The sequence below is a fragment of the Hyperolius riggenbachi genome, chromosome 7, assembly GCF_040937935.1.
Source record: "Hyperolius riggenbachi isolate aHypRig1 chromosome 7, aHypRig1.pri, whole genome shotgun sequence".
Lineage (NCBI taxonomy): Eukaryota > Metazoa > Chordata > Amphibia > Anura > Hyperoliidae > Hyperolius > Hyperolius riggenbachi.
Window position 1 is genome coordinate 313,311,232 of NC_090652.1, and position 17,626 is coordinate 313,328,857.

A 17,626-nucleotide genomic window follows, 5' to 3' on the forward strand; every position below is an offset into this window, starting at 1 on the left:
ACCGAAAAATTGGATCGGTTTCATTGAATAAAACAACTTTGTTTAAAAAAAAAAACTGACGTGGCTTTTTTTTCATACAAACTTCACACATATGTTTTTCTCAGTTTTTGACTCCCCCCCCCCCTCCCCCCCCCCCCCTGTGAGTAAATCCTGGAGTGTGAAATGTTCCCCCCCCTCCCGTCCCCCAGAGGCCTCAGCTAAATCTGCTCTGCACAGGATCCTACAGAGGGGGGCGGCGGGGAGGGGCCCAAAAACATGAGGTAACCCCCAATTATTCTATCCCCCGCTGGGCCGGAGAATAGAGCGCTGGCCGCAGCATTGTGCGCAGCAAGTTGTACCCGCTGGAGGCTGCGGGGCTGAGAATAGAGCTGCTGGTTTAATATTCCGCTCGGGTAGATGTTGTGTGAGTGTGGCGGCAGCTGGATGAAGGGGCCGGATTGTGAAGGGCCCGCAGGACACATTGGGGAGAGCGGCGGGGCCCTTCCTGATCTCCGAGATCAAAGGCCTTCCCGCCAGAATCACCGCTGTCACCGGCTGCAGCGCTGCCAATACTAATCAGCTACTCATATGTGTCACCAGCCAGCTGCAGCAATACAGATTCCAGAAGCGAAAGCTTTTATTACTGTCCTTGTCCCAGTTCTGGAAGACTTTACCCTCATTTTCTTTTAAAATCGTGACTTTTTATGAACACCTCTGGGAAAGGCAGACAGACAGCTACACAAGCAGGGAGAGGATAGTCTGGGCTGGTATGCGGCTGTAGTTTTTAGGTTTAGGGTCGGTTTAGTGGGATGGCTGTACAGCAACACATTTAGGCTTTGTACATCTAAAATCAAAATTGCAGACGGACGCGTGTGAGTGATTTTTTCCCCCCTCCCGGTGCTTACCTTTGCGCTATGATTTTTTGGAAAGCACTTTTGCAGAGCGATTTGTTTTTTAACTTCCTGACACAAGTCAGGAAGTGAACTATTTGACCCGGAAAATAATAATTACAATGTATTTATTCTCAAAAGCGCGAACGCAATTGCCGATTTTGTGAGGGTTTTGCGTTTTTTCCTATACCTTCCATTGTAGCGAAATCTCCCAAAAAATGGTACAGGCAGCGCTTTGCTGAGCGGAAAGCTAACAGATATGAACTATCCCATAAGGATTAAAGGGAACCTAACTGAGAGGGATATGGATGTTTCCTTTTAAACAATGCTAGTTGCCTGGCAGTCCTGCTTTTCTCTGTCTGCTGAATCACACACCTGAAACAAGCATGCAGCTAATCCAGTCTGACCTCAGTCAGAGCACCTGATCTGCATGCTTGTTCAGGGGCTGTGGCTGAAAGTATTAGAGAACAGGATCAGCAGGAGAGTCCGGCAACTGGAATTATTTTAAAAGGAAAAAATCCATATCCTTCTCAGTTTCCCTTTAATTGCACAAGCGATTTTAGGGCGTTATTTTTTAAATCACCGGCACTCAAAAAAAAAACTGTAAAAGAGCCGTAGAGGGATAGAATGTAACCGCAGGCGCCGCCGACTTCAGACCGCTTTCAAATGAAGTACCTCAACTGCTTACAAACGGTAGCTGTGAAGCGTTTAACATCGTTTTAAATCCTTTTTTTTCTTTGTGCTTCATTTAGAAGTGTTTGGTTTTTATTTATTTTTGGGTAAGAATTACTCATAGTTTAAAGAACCACTATAGCGAAAAAAGTAAGCAGGTTAAATCTGACAGAACCGGCAGGTTTTGGACTAGTCCATCTCCTCATGGGGGATTCTCTGGGTTTTCTTTGTTTTCAAAAGCATTTCCTGAAAGTCATACTCTCCTACTTGGGACACTTCGCCACTGACCACCATTTCTTTCCATCTCTCCTATCCCTTAAACCTTTAGGGCCCATTCACACTGAGGATTGGCAGTGATTTTTTGCGATTTTGCATATTTTTTTTGCTGTACATTCTTGCAATTTTTTAAGGGATAGCAATTAGCGCTTTTTTTTTTACATTGCAATCGCACAAAAATTGCTAAAAAGGCAATGCATGCACTGCATTTACCGCAAATCACCGGCTATGGCGGCAGTAAGATTACTGCTGTATACTGAACATTACGCTAGTGCTTTTGTAATTGTCTGTGATTAGTGGCAAATGGCCGATTATCGTCCCAGTGTGAATAGGCCTAAGGCCTTTTGGCCAGGGCTCTCCTCCCCTTTTGTCTCACAATGCTGTGTAATGTGTGTACATACCTCCCACCCCTGTGTATTGCTGTGTAATGTGTGTACATACCTCCCACCCTTGTGTAATGTGTGTACATACCTCCCACCCCTGTGTAATGGGTGTACATACCTCCCACCCCTGTGTAATGTGTGTACATACCTCCCACCCCTGTGTAATGTGTGTACATACCCCCCACCCCTGTGTAATGCTGTGTAATGTGTGTACATACCTCCCACCCCTGTGTAATGTGTGTACATACCTCCCACCCCTGTGTAATGCTGTGTAATGTGTGTACATACCTCCCACCCCTGTGTAACGCTGTGTAATGTGTGTACATACCTCCCACCCCTGTGTAATGGGTGTACATACCTCCCACCCCTGTGTAATGTGTGTACATACCTCCCATCCCTGTGTAATGTGTATACATACCTCCCACCCCTGTGTAATGCTGTGTAATGTGTGTACATACCTCCCACCCCTGTGTAATGCTGTGTAATGTGTGTACATACCTCCCACCCCTGTGTAATGTGTGTACATACCTCCCACCCCTGTGTAACGCTGTGTAATGTGTGTACATACCTCCCACCCCTGTGTAATGGGTGTACATACCTCCCACCCCTGTGTAATGCTGTGTAATGTGTGTACATACCTCCCACCCCTGTGTAATGCTGTGTAATGTGTGTACATACCTCCCACCCCTGTGTAATGGGTGTACATACCTCCCACCCCTGTGTAATGCTGTGTAATGTGTGTACATACCTCCCACCCCTGTGTAATGGGTGTACTTACCTCCCACCCCTGTGTAATGCTGTGTAATGTGTGTACATATCTCCCACCCCTGTGTAATGTGTGTACATACCTCCCACCCCTGTGTAATACTGTGTAATGTGTGTACATACCTCCCACCCCTGTGTAATGCTGTGTAATGTGTGTACATACCTCCCACCCCTGTGTAATGCTGTGTAATGCTGTGTACATACCTCCCACCCCTGTGTAATGCTGTGTAATGTGTGTACATACCTCCCACCCCTGTGTAATGCTGTGTAATGTGTGTACATACCTCCCACCCCTGTGTAATGTGTGTACATACCTCCCACCCCTGTGTAATGCTGTGTAATGTGTGTACATACCTCCCACCCCTGTGTAATGCTGTGTAATGGGTGTACATACCTCCCACCCCTGTGTAATGCTATGTAATGTGCGTACATACCTCCCACCCCTGTGTAATGCTGTGTACATACCTCCCACCCCTGTGTAATGTGCGTACATACCTCCCACCCCTGTGTAATGCTGTGTACATACCTCCCACCCCTGTGTAATGCTGTGTAATGTATGTACATACCTCCCACCTCTGTGTAATGCTGTGTAATGTGTGTACATACCTCCCACCCCTGTGTAATGCTGTGCAATGTGTGTACATACCTTCCACCCCTGTGTAATGCTGTGTAATGTGTGTACATACCTCCCACCCCTGTGTAATGCTGTGTAATGTGTGTACATACCCCCCACCCCTGTGTAATGCTGTGTAATGTGTGTACATACCTCCCACCCCTGTGTAATGCTGTGTAATGTGTGTACATACCTCCCACCCCTGTGTAATGCTGTGTAATGTGTGTACATACCTCCCACCCCTGTGTAATGCTGTGTAATGTGTGTACATACCTCCCACCCCTGTGTAATGCTGTGTAATGTGTGTACATACCTCCCACCCCTGTGTAATGCTGTGTAATGTGTGTACATACCTCCCACCCCTGTGTAATGCTGTGTAATGCTGTGCAATGCATGTACATAACTCCCACCCCTGGGTAATGCGGTGTAATGCATGTACATACCTCCCACCCCTGTGTAATGCTGTGTAATGCATGTACATACCTCCCACCCCTGTGTAATGCTGTGTAATGTGTGTACATACCTCCCACCCCTGTGTAATGCTGTGTAATGTGTGTACATACCTCCCACCCCTGTGTAATGCTGTGTAATGTGTGTACATACCTCCCACCCCTGTGTAATGTGTGTACATACCTCCCACCCCTGTGTAATGCTGTGTAATGTGTGTACATACCTCCCACCCCTGTGTAATGCTGTGTAATGGGTGTACATACCTCCCACCCCTGTGTAATGCTATGTAATGTGCGTACATACCTCCCACCCCTGTGTAATGCTGTGTAATGTGTGTACATACCTCCCACCCCTGTGTAATGTGTGTACATACCTCCCACCCCTGTGTAATGCTGTGTAATGTGTGTACATACCCCCCACCCCTGTGTAATGCTGTGTAATGTGTGTACATACCTCCCACCCCTGTGTAATGTGTGTACATACCTCCCACCCCTGTGTAATGCTGTGTAATGTGTGTACATACCTCCCACCCCTGTGTAACGCTGTGTAATGTGTGTACATACCTCCCACCCCTGTGTAATGGGTGTACATACCTCCCACCCCTGTGTAATGTGTGTACATACCTCCCATCCCTGTGTAATGTGTATACATACCTCCCACCCCTGTGTAATGCTGTGTAATGTGTGTACATACCTCCCACCCCTGTGTAATGCTGTGTAATGTGTGTACATACCTCCCACCCCTGTGTAATGCTGTGTAATGTGTGTACATACCTCCCACCCCTGTGTAATGGGTGTACATACCTCCCACCCCTGTGTAATGCTGTGTAATGTGTGTACATACCTCCCACCCCTGTGTAATGCTGTGTAATGTGTGTACATACCTCCCACCCCTGTGTAATGGGTGTACATACCTCCCACCCCTGTGTAATGCTGTGTAATGTGTGTACATACCTCCCACCCCTGTGTAATGGGTGTACTTACCTCCCACCCCTGTGTAATGCTGTGTAATGTGTGTACATATCTCCCACCCCTGTGTAATGTGTGTACATACCTCCCACCCCTGTGTAATACTGTGTAATGTGTGTACATACCTCCCACCCCTGTGTAATGCTGTGTAATGTGTGTACATACCTCCCACCCCTGTGTAATGCTGTGTAATGCTGTGTACATACCTCCCACCCCTGTGTAATGCTGTGTAATGTGTGTACATACCTCCCACCCCTGTGTAATGCTGTGTAATGTGTGTACATACCTCCCACCCCTGTGTAATGTGTGTACATACCTCCCACCCCTGTGTAATGCTGTGTAATGTGTGTACATACCTCCCACCCCTGTGTAATGCTGTGTAATGGGTGTACATACCTCCCACCCCTGTGTAATGCTATGTAATGTGCGTACATACCTCCCACCCCTGTGTAATGCTGTGTACATACCTCCCACCCCTGTGTAATGTGCGTACATACCTCCCACCCCTGTGTAATGCTGTGTACATACCTCCCACCCCTGTGTAATGCTGTGTAATGTATGTACATACCTCCCACCTCTGTGTAATGCTGTGTAATGTGTGTACATACCTCCCACCCCTGTGTAATGCTGTGCAATGTGTGTACATACCTTCCACCCCTGTGTAATGCTGTGTAATGTGTGTACATACCTCCCACCCCTGTGTAATGCTGTGTAATGTGTGTACATACCCCCCACCCCTGTGTAATGCTGTGTAATGTGTGTACATACCTCCCACCCCTGTGTAATGCTGTGTAATGTGTGTACATACCTCCCACCCCTGTGTAATGCTGTGTAATGTGTGTACATACCTCCCACCCCTGTGTAATGCTGTGTAATGTGTGTACATACCTCCCACCCCTGTGTAATGCTGTGTAATGTGTGTACATACCTCCCACCCCTGTGTAATGCTGTGTAATGTGTGTACATACCTCCCACCCCTGTGTAATGCTGTGTAATGCTGTGCAATGCATGTACATAACTCCCACCCCTGGGTAATGCGGTGTAATGCATGTACATACCTCCCACCCCTGTGTAATGCTGTGTAATGCATGTACATACCTCCCACCCCTGTGTAATGCTGTGTAATGTGTGTACATACCTCCCACCCCTGTGTAATGCTGTGTAATGTGTGTACATACCTCCCACCCCTGTGTAATGCTGTGTAATGCATGTACATACCTCCCACCCCTGTGTAATGCTGTGTAATGCGTGTACATACCTCCCACCCCTGTGTAATGCTGTGTAATGTGTGTACATACCTCCCACCCCTGTGTAATGCTGTGTAATGTGTGTACATACCTCCCACCCCTGTGTAATGCTGTGTAATGCATGTACATACCTCCCACCCCTGTGTAATGCTGTGTAATGTGTGTACATACCTCCCACCCCTGTGTAATGCTGTGTAATGTGTGTACATACCTCCCACCCTTGTGTAATGCTGTGTAATGAGTGTACACACCTCCCACCCCTGTGTAATGTGTGTACATACCTCCCACCCTTGTGTAATGTGTGTACATACCTCCCACCCCTGTGTAATGCTGTGTAATGTGTGTACATACCTCCCACCCTTGTGTAATGCTGTGTAATGAGTGTACACACCTCCCACCCCTGTGTAATGCTGTGTAATGCATGTACACACCTCCCACCCCTGTGTAATGCTGTGCAATGCATGTACATACCTCCCACCCCTGTGTAATGCTGTGTAATGCATGTACACACCTCCCACCCCTGTGTAATGCTGTGCAATGCATGTACATACCTCCCACCCCTGTGTAATGCTGTGTACATACCTCCCACCCCTGTGTAATGCTGTGTAATGTGTGTACATATCTCCCACCCCTGTGTAATGCTGTGTAATGTGTGTACATACCTCCCACCCCTGTGTAATGCTGTGTAATGTGTGTACATACCTCCCACCCCTGTGTAATGTGTGTACATACCTCCCACCCCTGTGTAATGTGTGTACATACCTCCCACCCCTGTGTAATGCTGTGTAATGTGTGTACATACCTCCCACCCCTGTGTAATGTGTGTACATACCTCCCACCCCTGTGTAATGTGTGTACATACCTCCCACCCCTGTGTAATGCTGTGCAATGTGTGTACATACCTCCCACCCTTGTGTAATGCTGTGTAATGTGTGTACATACCTCCCACCCCTGTGTAATGCTGTGCAATGTGTGTACATACCTCCCACCCTTGTGTAATGCTGTGTAATGTGTGTACATACCTCCCACCCCTGTGTAATGTGTGTACATACCTCCCACCCCTGTGTAATGTGTGTACATACCTCCCACCCCTGTGTAATGTGTGTACATACCTCCCACCCCTGTGTAATGCTGTGCAATGTGTGTACATACCTCCCACCCTTGTGTAATGCTGTGTAATGTGTGTACATACCTCCCACCCCTGTGTAATGCTGTGTAATGTGTGTACATACCTCCCACCCCTGTGTAATGCTGTGTAATGTGTGTACATACCTCCCACCCCTGTGTAATGTGTGTACATACCTCCCACCCCTGTGTAATGTGTGTACATACCTCCCACCCCTGTGTAATGCTGTGCAATGTGTGTTCATACCTCCCACCCTTGTGTAATGCTGTGTAATGTGTGTACATACCTCCCACCCCTGTGTAACAATCTGTTGTTGATTTGCTCACTGCATCAGCTATAACCCACCCTTGTCTTGTAGTAACTGTTGTATGGTTTATTTTGTATTGTTATACCCTGTATGCTGTTGTACCGCGCCACAGAAGATTCTGGCGCTATATAAATCAATAATAATAATAATAATAATCAGATGCTCTGACTGGAGTGTGACTGGATTAGCTGCATGCTCGTTTCAGGTGTGTGATTCATTCACTACTGCAGCCAAATAGACCAACAGGGCTGCCAGGCAACTGGTATTGTTTAATAGAGATGGCCTGAACAGTTCGCCGGCGAGCAGTATTCTGCGAACATCGTCTGTTCGCATTCGCGGCGAATAGCAAATATTTGGCGTGTTTTATTCGCCCCCTAAACATCATCATTGAGCTAAACTTTGACCCCTTACCTCACAGTCAGCAGACACATGGCAGCCAATCAGCTAGCACCCCCTCCTGGACCCTCCGCCCCCCTATCAAAAAGCAGTTGCGGTGGCCATATTGGATTCATACTCTGCTGGCTGCTGTTAGTGAGAGCAGGGACAGACTTGCTGGAGCTGATAGGGAAAGCATTAGCTAGGCCTCAGGAGTTCCTCAATGACTACTTGCTGAAAGCACCCCAAATAGCCCTTTTGAGGGCTAGTACATCAGTCTCCTGTTTTTTATTTTACGTGTGACACTCCACAGCCCACTGACACCCAGAGCTGTGTGCACACTACTGCGGTTGCCTCATTAAGTTGCAGGCACAGAACCACTCCAGTGCATTATTATGTCACTGTATTCTGATACTAGTATTGTATCTCTTTGTGTGAGACACCCCACAGCCCACTGACACCCAGAGCTGCGCATAATGTGATTCCTGTCCTTTAGGGATAAAAACCTGACTTTGCTTCAACTCTGTAATGTTTGGTGGGACTTTTGGCATGGACCCCCCTCCGGCATGCCACAGTCCAGGTGTTGGACCCCTTGAAACAACTTTTTCATCACTTTTGTGGCCAGAAACAGAAAGTCTTTGTAGGTTTTAAAATTTGCCTGCCCATTGAAGTCTATGGCGGTTCGCCATATTTGCATGTTCGCTAACATTTTTCAGAAGTTCACCGTTCGTGACATCTCTATTGTTTAACAGGAAATAAAGATGGCAGCCTCCATATCCCTGTCACTTCAGTTTCCATTTTGCTTTTCTCTTCTGCTGGCTAACTTAAAGGATACCCGAAGTGACATGTGACATGATGAGATAGACATGTGTATATACAGTGCCTAGCACACTAATAACTATGCTGTGTTCCTTTTTTTCTTTCTCTGCCTGAAAGAGTTAAATATCAGGTATGTAAGTGGCTGACTCAGTCCTGACTCAGACAGGAAGTGACTACAGTGTGACCCTCACTGATAAGAAATTCCAACTATAAAACACTTTACTAGCAGAAAATGGCTTCTGAGAGCAGGAAAGGGCTAAAAAGGTTCAATAGTTCATAGATTTTAGCTCTGACATACTTCAATGAATGTGTCATTGAGCAAAAACAATAAAACAGTTCAAACTTAAAAAGGAGATTTAAACATAAAATACAACTGTGGAATATCATAAAAAGTCATTTTTAGGAGAAGGAAGATAGATACAATCATTTATTTCATTAGTTTATTTTCGCTTCAGTTGTCCTTTAAGCCAGTATCTTCTGAGAGGGAGACGTTATTGAAATGTGTGAATGACGTATGTTATCATCACTCAGTTCTGGATGCAGCGACATTCTGCGGAGCCCCCCTTAATGAGGAGACTATAGGTAACCCGACACTTCGGCCGTAAGTGAAACCATACGGGCGGCGTGTTAAAGGGACAGTATCCCCGGCTCCGCCCGGTGGCTGGGCGCGGTGGAATGCACGCGCTCTCGCCGCGGCCGGCCCAGGAATCGCCGCTGTTCTCAATTAGGCTTTTGTTTCCGGTCTGCAATGAAAGACAAATGCTGTTCCCGGAGTCATTACGCTGAAAGCTTAAACTGTTTTTCTTTAGACTTCACCACATGAAGAAGTCAAATAATCAGGCTGACATTGGCTGAGGCCGACTGGAACGGACTGTGACATTAATTAGAAGTGCCGGGGAGGGGGGGGGGGGGGGGGGGGGTACCAGCCCACCGCTTCCGTGAGACCCGACTGGACGGCGCCCTCTGGTGGTGAGCCAAGGGGATGCCCAGCATCATAGAGTATACAGAGGAAGGGGTTTACAGGGAACCAAAGAATGGCGTTGGGCCTCTTTCACTCTGTACACCATGTGAATGTTTTTCTTTGTGCGTTTTGTGTCCTGCGCACGCTCAGTACATACGTGGGCCGCAACTTACAAGTCTGCGACAACGAAACCGGCGGGGGACCGGAGGATGGTTGAGGACCGCTGTGGGCACAGGACAACTGTAGTGAGAGGGATACAGAGGCTGCTATATCTATTTCCTGTTAAAAAAAATACCAGATGCCTGGCAGCCCTGTTTGGCTGCAGTAGTGTCTGAATCACACCAGAAACCAGCATGATGTCAGAAACACCTGATCTGCTGCATGCTTGTTCAGGGGCTATGGCTAAAAGTATTAGGCTGCATTTCCACTTGTGCAGTGCGAATCGCCGCGGTAAAAATTTGCATGCAATGAAAATTCGCATGGGTGACGATGTATGCGAATTTAACCATGGCAGTGCTGGTGTGATTTTCCATTGACTATGTTGGCGCTTTGTAAATTAATAATAATAAGAATAGATAGATGAATGGATAGATTGATAGATAGGCATAGAGATGTAGGCGGATAGATGAATAGATAGATCAATTTGTAAACTTTGCAAAGATGAATTGAACCAACGACCGCAATGATTCCTCTGTAGCCGGCAGTTGACAGATGTCTCCGGGTTCTCAGGAATAGCCTCAATATTGGGATCTGATCCTCGAAATCACAGACAAAACTCTGAATCTGCGAGATGTAAATCTGCCTCCCCCTAGTGGAATGTGTCGGCAGATCGTCACATTAACGATCTCTCTCCCGCCATTAGCCACACCTGCCATTAGTACGACGTGAGGAGCCTCTCTGGATATTAATCACACCCGGGGCCATTTGTCACGCCGGAACTGTCTGCTCCTCTACAAGGGAAGCTAAATTAGCGACGTCCCAATTCTCCGCGTCTCTTACTTTCCCCCCTTTATTTTCGGAGAGGGTTCTGCTCTCCCCCACAGGTGTGCGCCCGCCGCTGACCCAATTCCTGTGAAATATGGCTGCCTCCTCCTCATCTGACGTCTGGCTGGAAGTGTGAGCCAGCCGCATGTACCCGCCAGAGATCACCTGCAGGCTGGGCTGCGCCTACCTGGTGAGGGGATGAGCCAGATGTGACTCACCGGGCATGCTGAGACTTGTAGTGCACACGAGCCATGCCCAGGAATGCTCCGAATAACTGTGGCGGAGTCAGAGATGAGGTGACTTAAGATGTCCACAAACGATCCAATTTCCTGAACGACTGATTGTTGAGATTGATTGAAATCAATCTGATCAGGCTTAAAGGGGAACTGAAGAGAGAGGTATATGGAGGCTGCCATGTTTATTTCCTTTTAAGCAATACCAGTTGCCTGGCAGCCCTGCTGATCCTCTGCCTCTAATACTATTAGCCATAGCCCCTGAACAAGCATGCAGCAGATCAGGTGTTTCAGACTTTAAAGTCAGATCTGACAAGATTATCTGCATGCTTGTTTCTGGTGTTATTCAGATACTACTGCAGAGAAATAGACCAGCAGGGCTGCCAGGCAACTGGTATTGATTAAAAGGAAATAAATATGGCAGCCTCCGTATACCTCTTACTTCAGTTCCCCTTTAAGGTGGTCACTAAAGGTCCAATTTCAAGCGAAAAATTGTCAGAGTGACAGATAATTCTGATTGGATTGGTTATAAATAATCTCTGTTGGTGGGCACAATCGATTAGGAACAATTATAAAATCGTCCGATTGGATTTTCCTCGAACCAATGTTTGGATTTTCTTGTCGGTTTTGATGGATAGGAAGCAAAGATTGGTTCATTGATGGTGTATTGAACAATGTATTACAATATTTAATTTCCAATCACAATTATCTCGAATGATTTTTCGCTAGTAATTAGATCGTTAGTGGCCACCTTTAAGGTGCCCAATAACCGTACAATATTTTCCTCAGATGCAAACTTTTGATCAGATTTTACGATCAAATGATACAGAAAAGCACGCAGTATGTGGAGAAAATCGATGTGAAATGATTCTGTGGTCGATTGGAATAGAAAAATTCATCAATGAGAATGTTGGATTGCTCGTATCTGAAGAGATAAAGTGGCATAATTGTTCGGTTTATGCAAAAATTATGCACGAGATTAATCGATCACATCTGATAGCGTTAATGGATTCCTTAGGGGCCAGTCCACATCGCTTAGTGTCAGAATCCACCATATCCCACATTGAGATCATTCATCTCAATGCAATTACAGGATCATCCCATCACTGTGTAAGCTCTTCAAAGGGAGGGGGGTTCCATTTCCTTCTGGTGATAGTATCCTTATCTTATCTAAAATAGGAAGCTTTCTGTGAATTGCATGCTGAGATAAGCTTGCTATGGTAGCTTAAAAAAACTTCCCACAATCCCCCTGGAACTGCACAGTTCCTGCAGTTAGGCAAAGGCATAAAAAAAGAAATATTTTGGGGCACTATTTTATGACAGTTTTTTTTTATTTTCGGATTTTGCAACGCCCTTTAAAAGGCAACTGAAATGAAAGGAATTTTGAGGCTGGCAAATGTATTGCCTTTTAAGCCATACTAGTTGCCTGGCAGTCCTGGCTTCGTCTGGCTAATCCTCTGCCTCTAATACTTTTAGCCATAGCCCATGAACAAGCATGCGGCAGATCAGGTGTTTCTGACATTATTGTCAGATTTGACAAGATTAGCTGCATGCTTGTTTCTTGTGTGATTCAGATACTACTGCAGCCAAATAGACTAGCAGGGCTGCCAGGCAACTGATATTGTTTAACAGGAAATAAATATGGCAGCCTCCATATCCCTCTTACTTCAAAGTTCTCCTGCAATAAGTGGGGCTTTTGCTGACATTAGGGATGGATGTTACTGTGATAGGCAGCGTATAGTGTTCCCATTCAGCATATCACAGGACGTTGGTGCTGCCTCCTTTGCTGTAGAGGCAGCCTGTCTTGGCATTGCTGGCGGGGGTTAATTGGCCTGCGCAGGCAGAATACTGGGTTTCCCGTGGGTTCGCTGCCTCTTTAAGCCCTCTCAGTGTGGTTACTGTAGAACAATGTGAGGATTTTCCGCCTGGCCGCAGCCTGATTCTGCCACCTGTCCTGCATTCCTCCCCCCAGCGCGGGAAAACCCAGTGTAACACATTACTGCCTGGCAGAGGGGCACAGCTGGCGTGGGCAGAGCGGGCACAGGAGTTGGTGGCTGCATGGAGGGCCTTGTCAGCCGGGGTGGTGCAAACAGGACACCCGAGACCCTGCTATTTCAGGTGATAACATTACAGCAATGCTATGTTAGATTGCAAGCTCTGCAGGGCAGTCATGTAACCCGGTGCTGGTTTTATTGCCGATGATGCCGTCCTGAGATTTAGAGATGTGAAGTGAGAGCAATTTGGAGGCTTCCATATTGATTTCCTTTTAAAAACCTTTTTGGCGGTAACCCCGAGCTCAGCTGAGCTCGGGCTATGCCGCCGCGGAGGATTTCTCAGGCCCTGCTGGGCCGATTTTCATAATTTATTTTTTTTAGAACACACAGCAAGCACTTTGCTTGCTGCGTGTTCGGGTTGATCGCCGCCGCTCGCCTCCGATGCGCCGCTACCCGCCGCGATACAGGGTGTTAACCCTATTTGCGCTTCCATTAAAGCAGGAAGTAGACACACTGCAGATTTATTGCAGGATTTGTATCAGTTGTAACAAAGGTTTTTCTATAAGGGCTTGTTCACACCTAGGGGCGTTTTGCAATTTTCTTTTAAGCGCCGGCGATTTTCAAGAGAGCCCTAAAAGCGATTGTGCAATGACTCCCTATGGTCGTGTTCACATCTGAGCGGTTTAATTCCGATCCGCTCACCAAAGCGCTGCCTGTGCCATGTTTAGGGTGATTTTTCTACAACTAAAGGTATATGAAAAACGCAAAATGCTCACAAAATCGCTTTGTGCAGCGATTGCGTTTTTAAGAATAAACACATTGTATTCATTCTTTTCCGGGTCAAAGAGTTCACTTCCTGACTTGCGTCAGGAAGTGAAAAACAAATCGCTGTGCAAAAACGCTTTGAAAAGCGCTTTACAAAAAATCGTAGCGTACAGGTAAGTGCCGGGAGGGGGGAAAAATCAATCACAAAATCGCAAAACGCTGGCCTCAGCGGTTGCAATTTTAGATGTGATCAAAGCCTAAAGGTTATTATGCTGGTGCTTATCTTTTCCAGCAGAGAGGAAGTTTTGAGTTCAGGTCCGCTATAGACGATGCTCTCCTGCTGATCCTATGCCTCTAAAGCCGGTATCACACCATGCAATTTTCACCTCAGATCCTATTGGAGCCATCAGATCGATATTCAGATCTGACGTTGATTGGATATAGAAGAAAGCTAGCGTACACACCTATGCAATCGTTTTAAAATTTTGATGAGATTTGCCATCATTTTTCTGATCGGATATCGATTGAAAATGAGTCGAAAGCACCTACTTTTATGCTAGGTACGAGTACACACGATGCAATTTTCTGACAGATTTGCTCTGATTTTAGATCGATTGTCTAAAGAAGCGAACAGAAATCAGAACGGACATGTTGGAAATAATCGACCTGACAGTAAATCTGTCAGAAAATCTCATAGTGTGTACCTAGCATTAGAAAGATAGCCAGTATTTTCAGTGATACAATTCAGTATGTCTGATCTGCTTCATTTTCCGTTTTCGCTTAGTTCACCCTCCGCTGCTTAGACTTGCGCCTCTTTGCGGACTGGCTGGCACGCCGCTCTCCTCTCCATGTGCTCAGTGAAAGTCGCTGACTGGTTTCCCCTCTCCGGCAGGAAGTCCGCGCAGTAATAATAATAATAGCGTTCTGCGGGCGGACCCTCAGACGGGTAATTAAGACAAGACTTTCTTGCCGAAATTGAAAGCGTAAGAGGAAAAAAAAAAGACATGGATGTAAGGAAAAGATGTAAGGAAATGAGAGCCGAGCAGGAAATTCCTGCAGGAGAAGCAGCGAGGGCCCAAATAATGACACCAACCTCAGCACCGCTACCGGCGTCCAATCACTGAAACCTGCCCCGCAAAGCCCCAGGGAGCTCAGACGAGGAACCCGTGAAAAACTCATTTATTCCTGGCGTTGGTTTAAAATGATCCTGTTTTATAGAACAGTCCGGAGTGCGAGCTCACCGGTCCACATCTGGAGTAAAGCTGGGAAGATGATGTCACCAAACTAACTGCTTACTGTGTCAGTCTATCCAGCAGTGAGATTTCAGCTGTGATTAGAGTCTGATGGGCCGACTGACTGGCCTCTTACATTGTATGGATAGTTACTCAGCTTTTCCTGCCACTGCCACTCAGATTTCTGCCTCCCCTCTCCATAGGACAGTGAGGATAGGGATGGCGCAGGGAGGAAGCTGAGAGTAGGGCAGGAGGGAAGCTATGAGTAGGCATGGTGGGGAGGGGGGGGGGGGGTTGAATGGGGGGGCATATAAGGGCCAGACATAGGGTAGTGCGGAAGTAAGGAATGGCCGCAGGGCTGAGAGGAGGTTAGGAATAGGACAGGTAAATTAGGTATAGGCATCGGACAGGGGTGGTTAGGAATAGGCATAGGATATGGGGGAGGGGAGCGGCGCAAATAAGACGTGTGGGAGGGTTTACTGAGCGTTCTAAAGCCAGTAGAAAAGATCTCTGGTCTTCCAGAATGCTCTAGGAGGAGAATTCTGCATAATAAGCAATTTTAGCTAACCCTCAGTACTAGGGCGGCGCTACTCACATACAGCAATATATAATATATACCGATTGAGTTGCTGTGATAGATATTTATGTATAGGTATGTTTACGTGACGGGTGTGTATACAGAGGCTTCTGTAAGCTTTCCTATCAGCCAGTGTGCATTGCAGGTGTTTTAGGTTCCCCTGCTCCTCTCGCTCTCCCGCAGAGCTGACGCTCGGTCTGCCACTGGACGGGGATAGTGGATGACTGCCGTTTGGGCTCCCTGTTGAGAGATGTTTATCGCACCACATGTGTTTTCGCGCAGTGGTCGTGTCCTCGTTACGTTCTCCTCTTGCTTGGCGCGGCGCCATCACACTTCACCTGCCGCCGATGCTCCTATCTGGCGCTCATCTGTCATGGGGAGAGCTCGCATCCCTCTTTACATCCAGCCTGCTGATTGTGATCAGAGTACCAGCATAATCCCGTGTCAAGGCCCCCCCATGTACATCATCTGCGGGGGGGCCACCGCCATGATGTACAGGTGTGATTGGCGCTGGCGAGAGAGAGTGTAGCAGTGATGTATACGATTCCTCCGCTGAAGGTATGACAAATATGTTTCAACACACTATGAGTAGGGGAGCCTTAAAATCAGAATAGAGTTAAGGGATCTACACACATCCAATTTTTATTGGCCAATGATTGGCCAATTTTATCACTTCTATGTAGTATGAGAGCTTACCTACAAAATCTGTTCATAGTATTCAAAATCTGTTGTCCCTCCTACGACATGGAGGTTGTAAAATCGGCCAATCAAAATTGAAGGTGTGTGCCAGGCTTTAAAGGACACCTGAAGTGAAAAACATATGGAGACTGCCATAATTTTTTCCTGTTAAACAATTCCAGTTGCCTGGCACCCCTGCTGATCTATTTGGCTGCAGTAGTGTCTGAATAACACCAAGAACAAGCATGCAGCTAATCCAGTCAGATCTGACAATAATGTCAGAAACACCTGATTTGCTTCATGCTTGTTCAGGGGCTATGGCTAAAAGTATTAGAAGCAGAGGATCAGCAGGACAGCCAGGAAACTGGTATTGCTTAAAAAGAAATAATATGGCATCCTCCATATGCCTCTCTCTTCACTTGACCTTTGGCTTATTATTGGAAAGAACTGTTCAAAACAACGTCAACTGTTTGTAATACAGGGAGTGTATGGGGGGAGGGGCCTCATCTGCTCTCTGAGACACACATCTTCTAGAACAGTATTTCTCTACATTATGAATGCATTGGAATCAATTCCAACCTGCATGCAAACTGTATGCAGCCTGTAACTGCGCCACGTAGAACTGACAGGAAGAAGATAGTGTCTGAATTGAATGTGTGTGTTCATTTTCTAGTGTTAAAACTCACCCTAGTATTTTGACTGTAACAAGTTTGAATAACACCCTTGTCTCTTCTCCCATCAGGTCCCGCCCACCTCTTCCCCACCTTCCACGCTCCGTTCCCAATTGACATCCGGCACCAAGAAGGGCGCTATCACTACGAAGGCCACGGAATCCACGCCATACATGGGTAGGAGATCCAACAATAGTCATTTACACTGATCACAGCTACCAGTCAGGTAGTATTAATGATAAAGTATGAATATACCCCCATACAGTGTTCCCAGAGAATTTTTTTTCCAGTCGGGTGGCATGAAAAAATAGCCGGGTGGGGCGAGATGAGAGAATGCAGGGCAGGTGCTTCTCTGCCCAACTCTACTTACAGCATAGGAGGTGGTGAGCATATGTCAGCCGGGCTACAAGAGCCTGGGGAGAACACACAAAGCATACGAATAATATGGGAAGACATTACACTATGGCTATGGTAGGATTAGAGTGTGAGCTCCTCTGAGGACAGTCAGTGACATGACTATGTACTCTGTAATGTGCTGCAGAAGATGTCACTGCTATATAAATACATAATAATAATATGGTAGGACATTAGACTATGACTATGGTAGGATTAGAGTGTGAGCTCCTCTGAGGACAGTCGGTGACATGACTATGTACTCTGT

The 17,626-nt window shown here is 46.6% G+C and overlaps 1 protein-coding gene across 1 annotated transcript in view; it reads left to right on the forward strand.

The window, feature by feature from the left end:
• GLI2 (GLI family zinc finger 2) overlaps window positions 1-17,626 on the forward strand; it is a 205,291-nt gene that overhangs the window by 112,219 nt on the left and 75,446 nt on the right. The window contains exon 3 of the mRNA XM_068246150.1: window positions 17,037-17,142. Coding sequence (XP_068102251.1) covers window positions 17,037-17,142 — 106 coding nt within the window. The remainder of the gene's footprint in view (window positions 1-17,036; window positions 17,143-17,626) is intronic.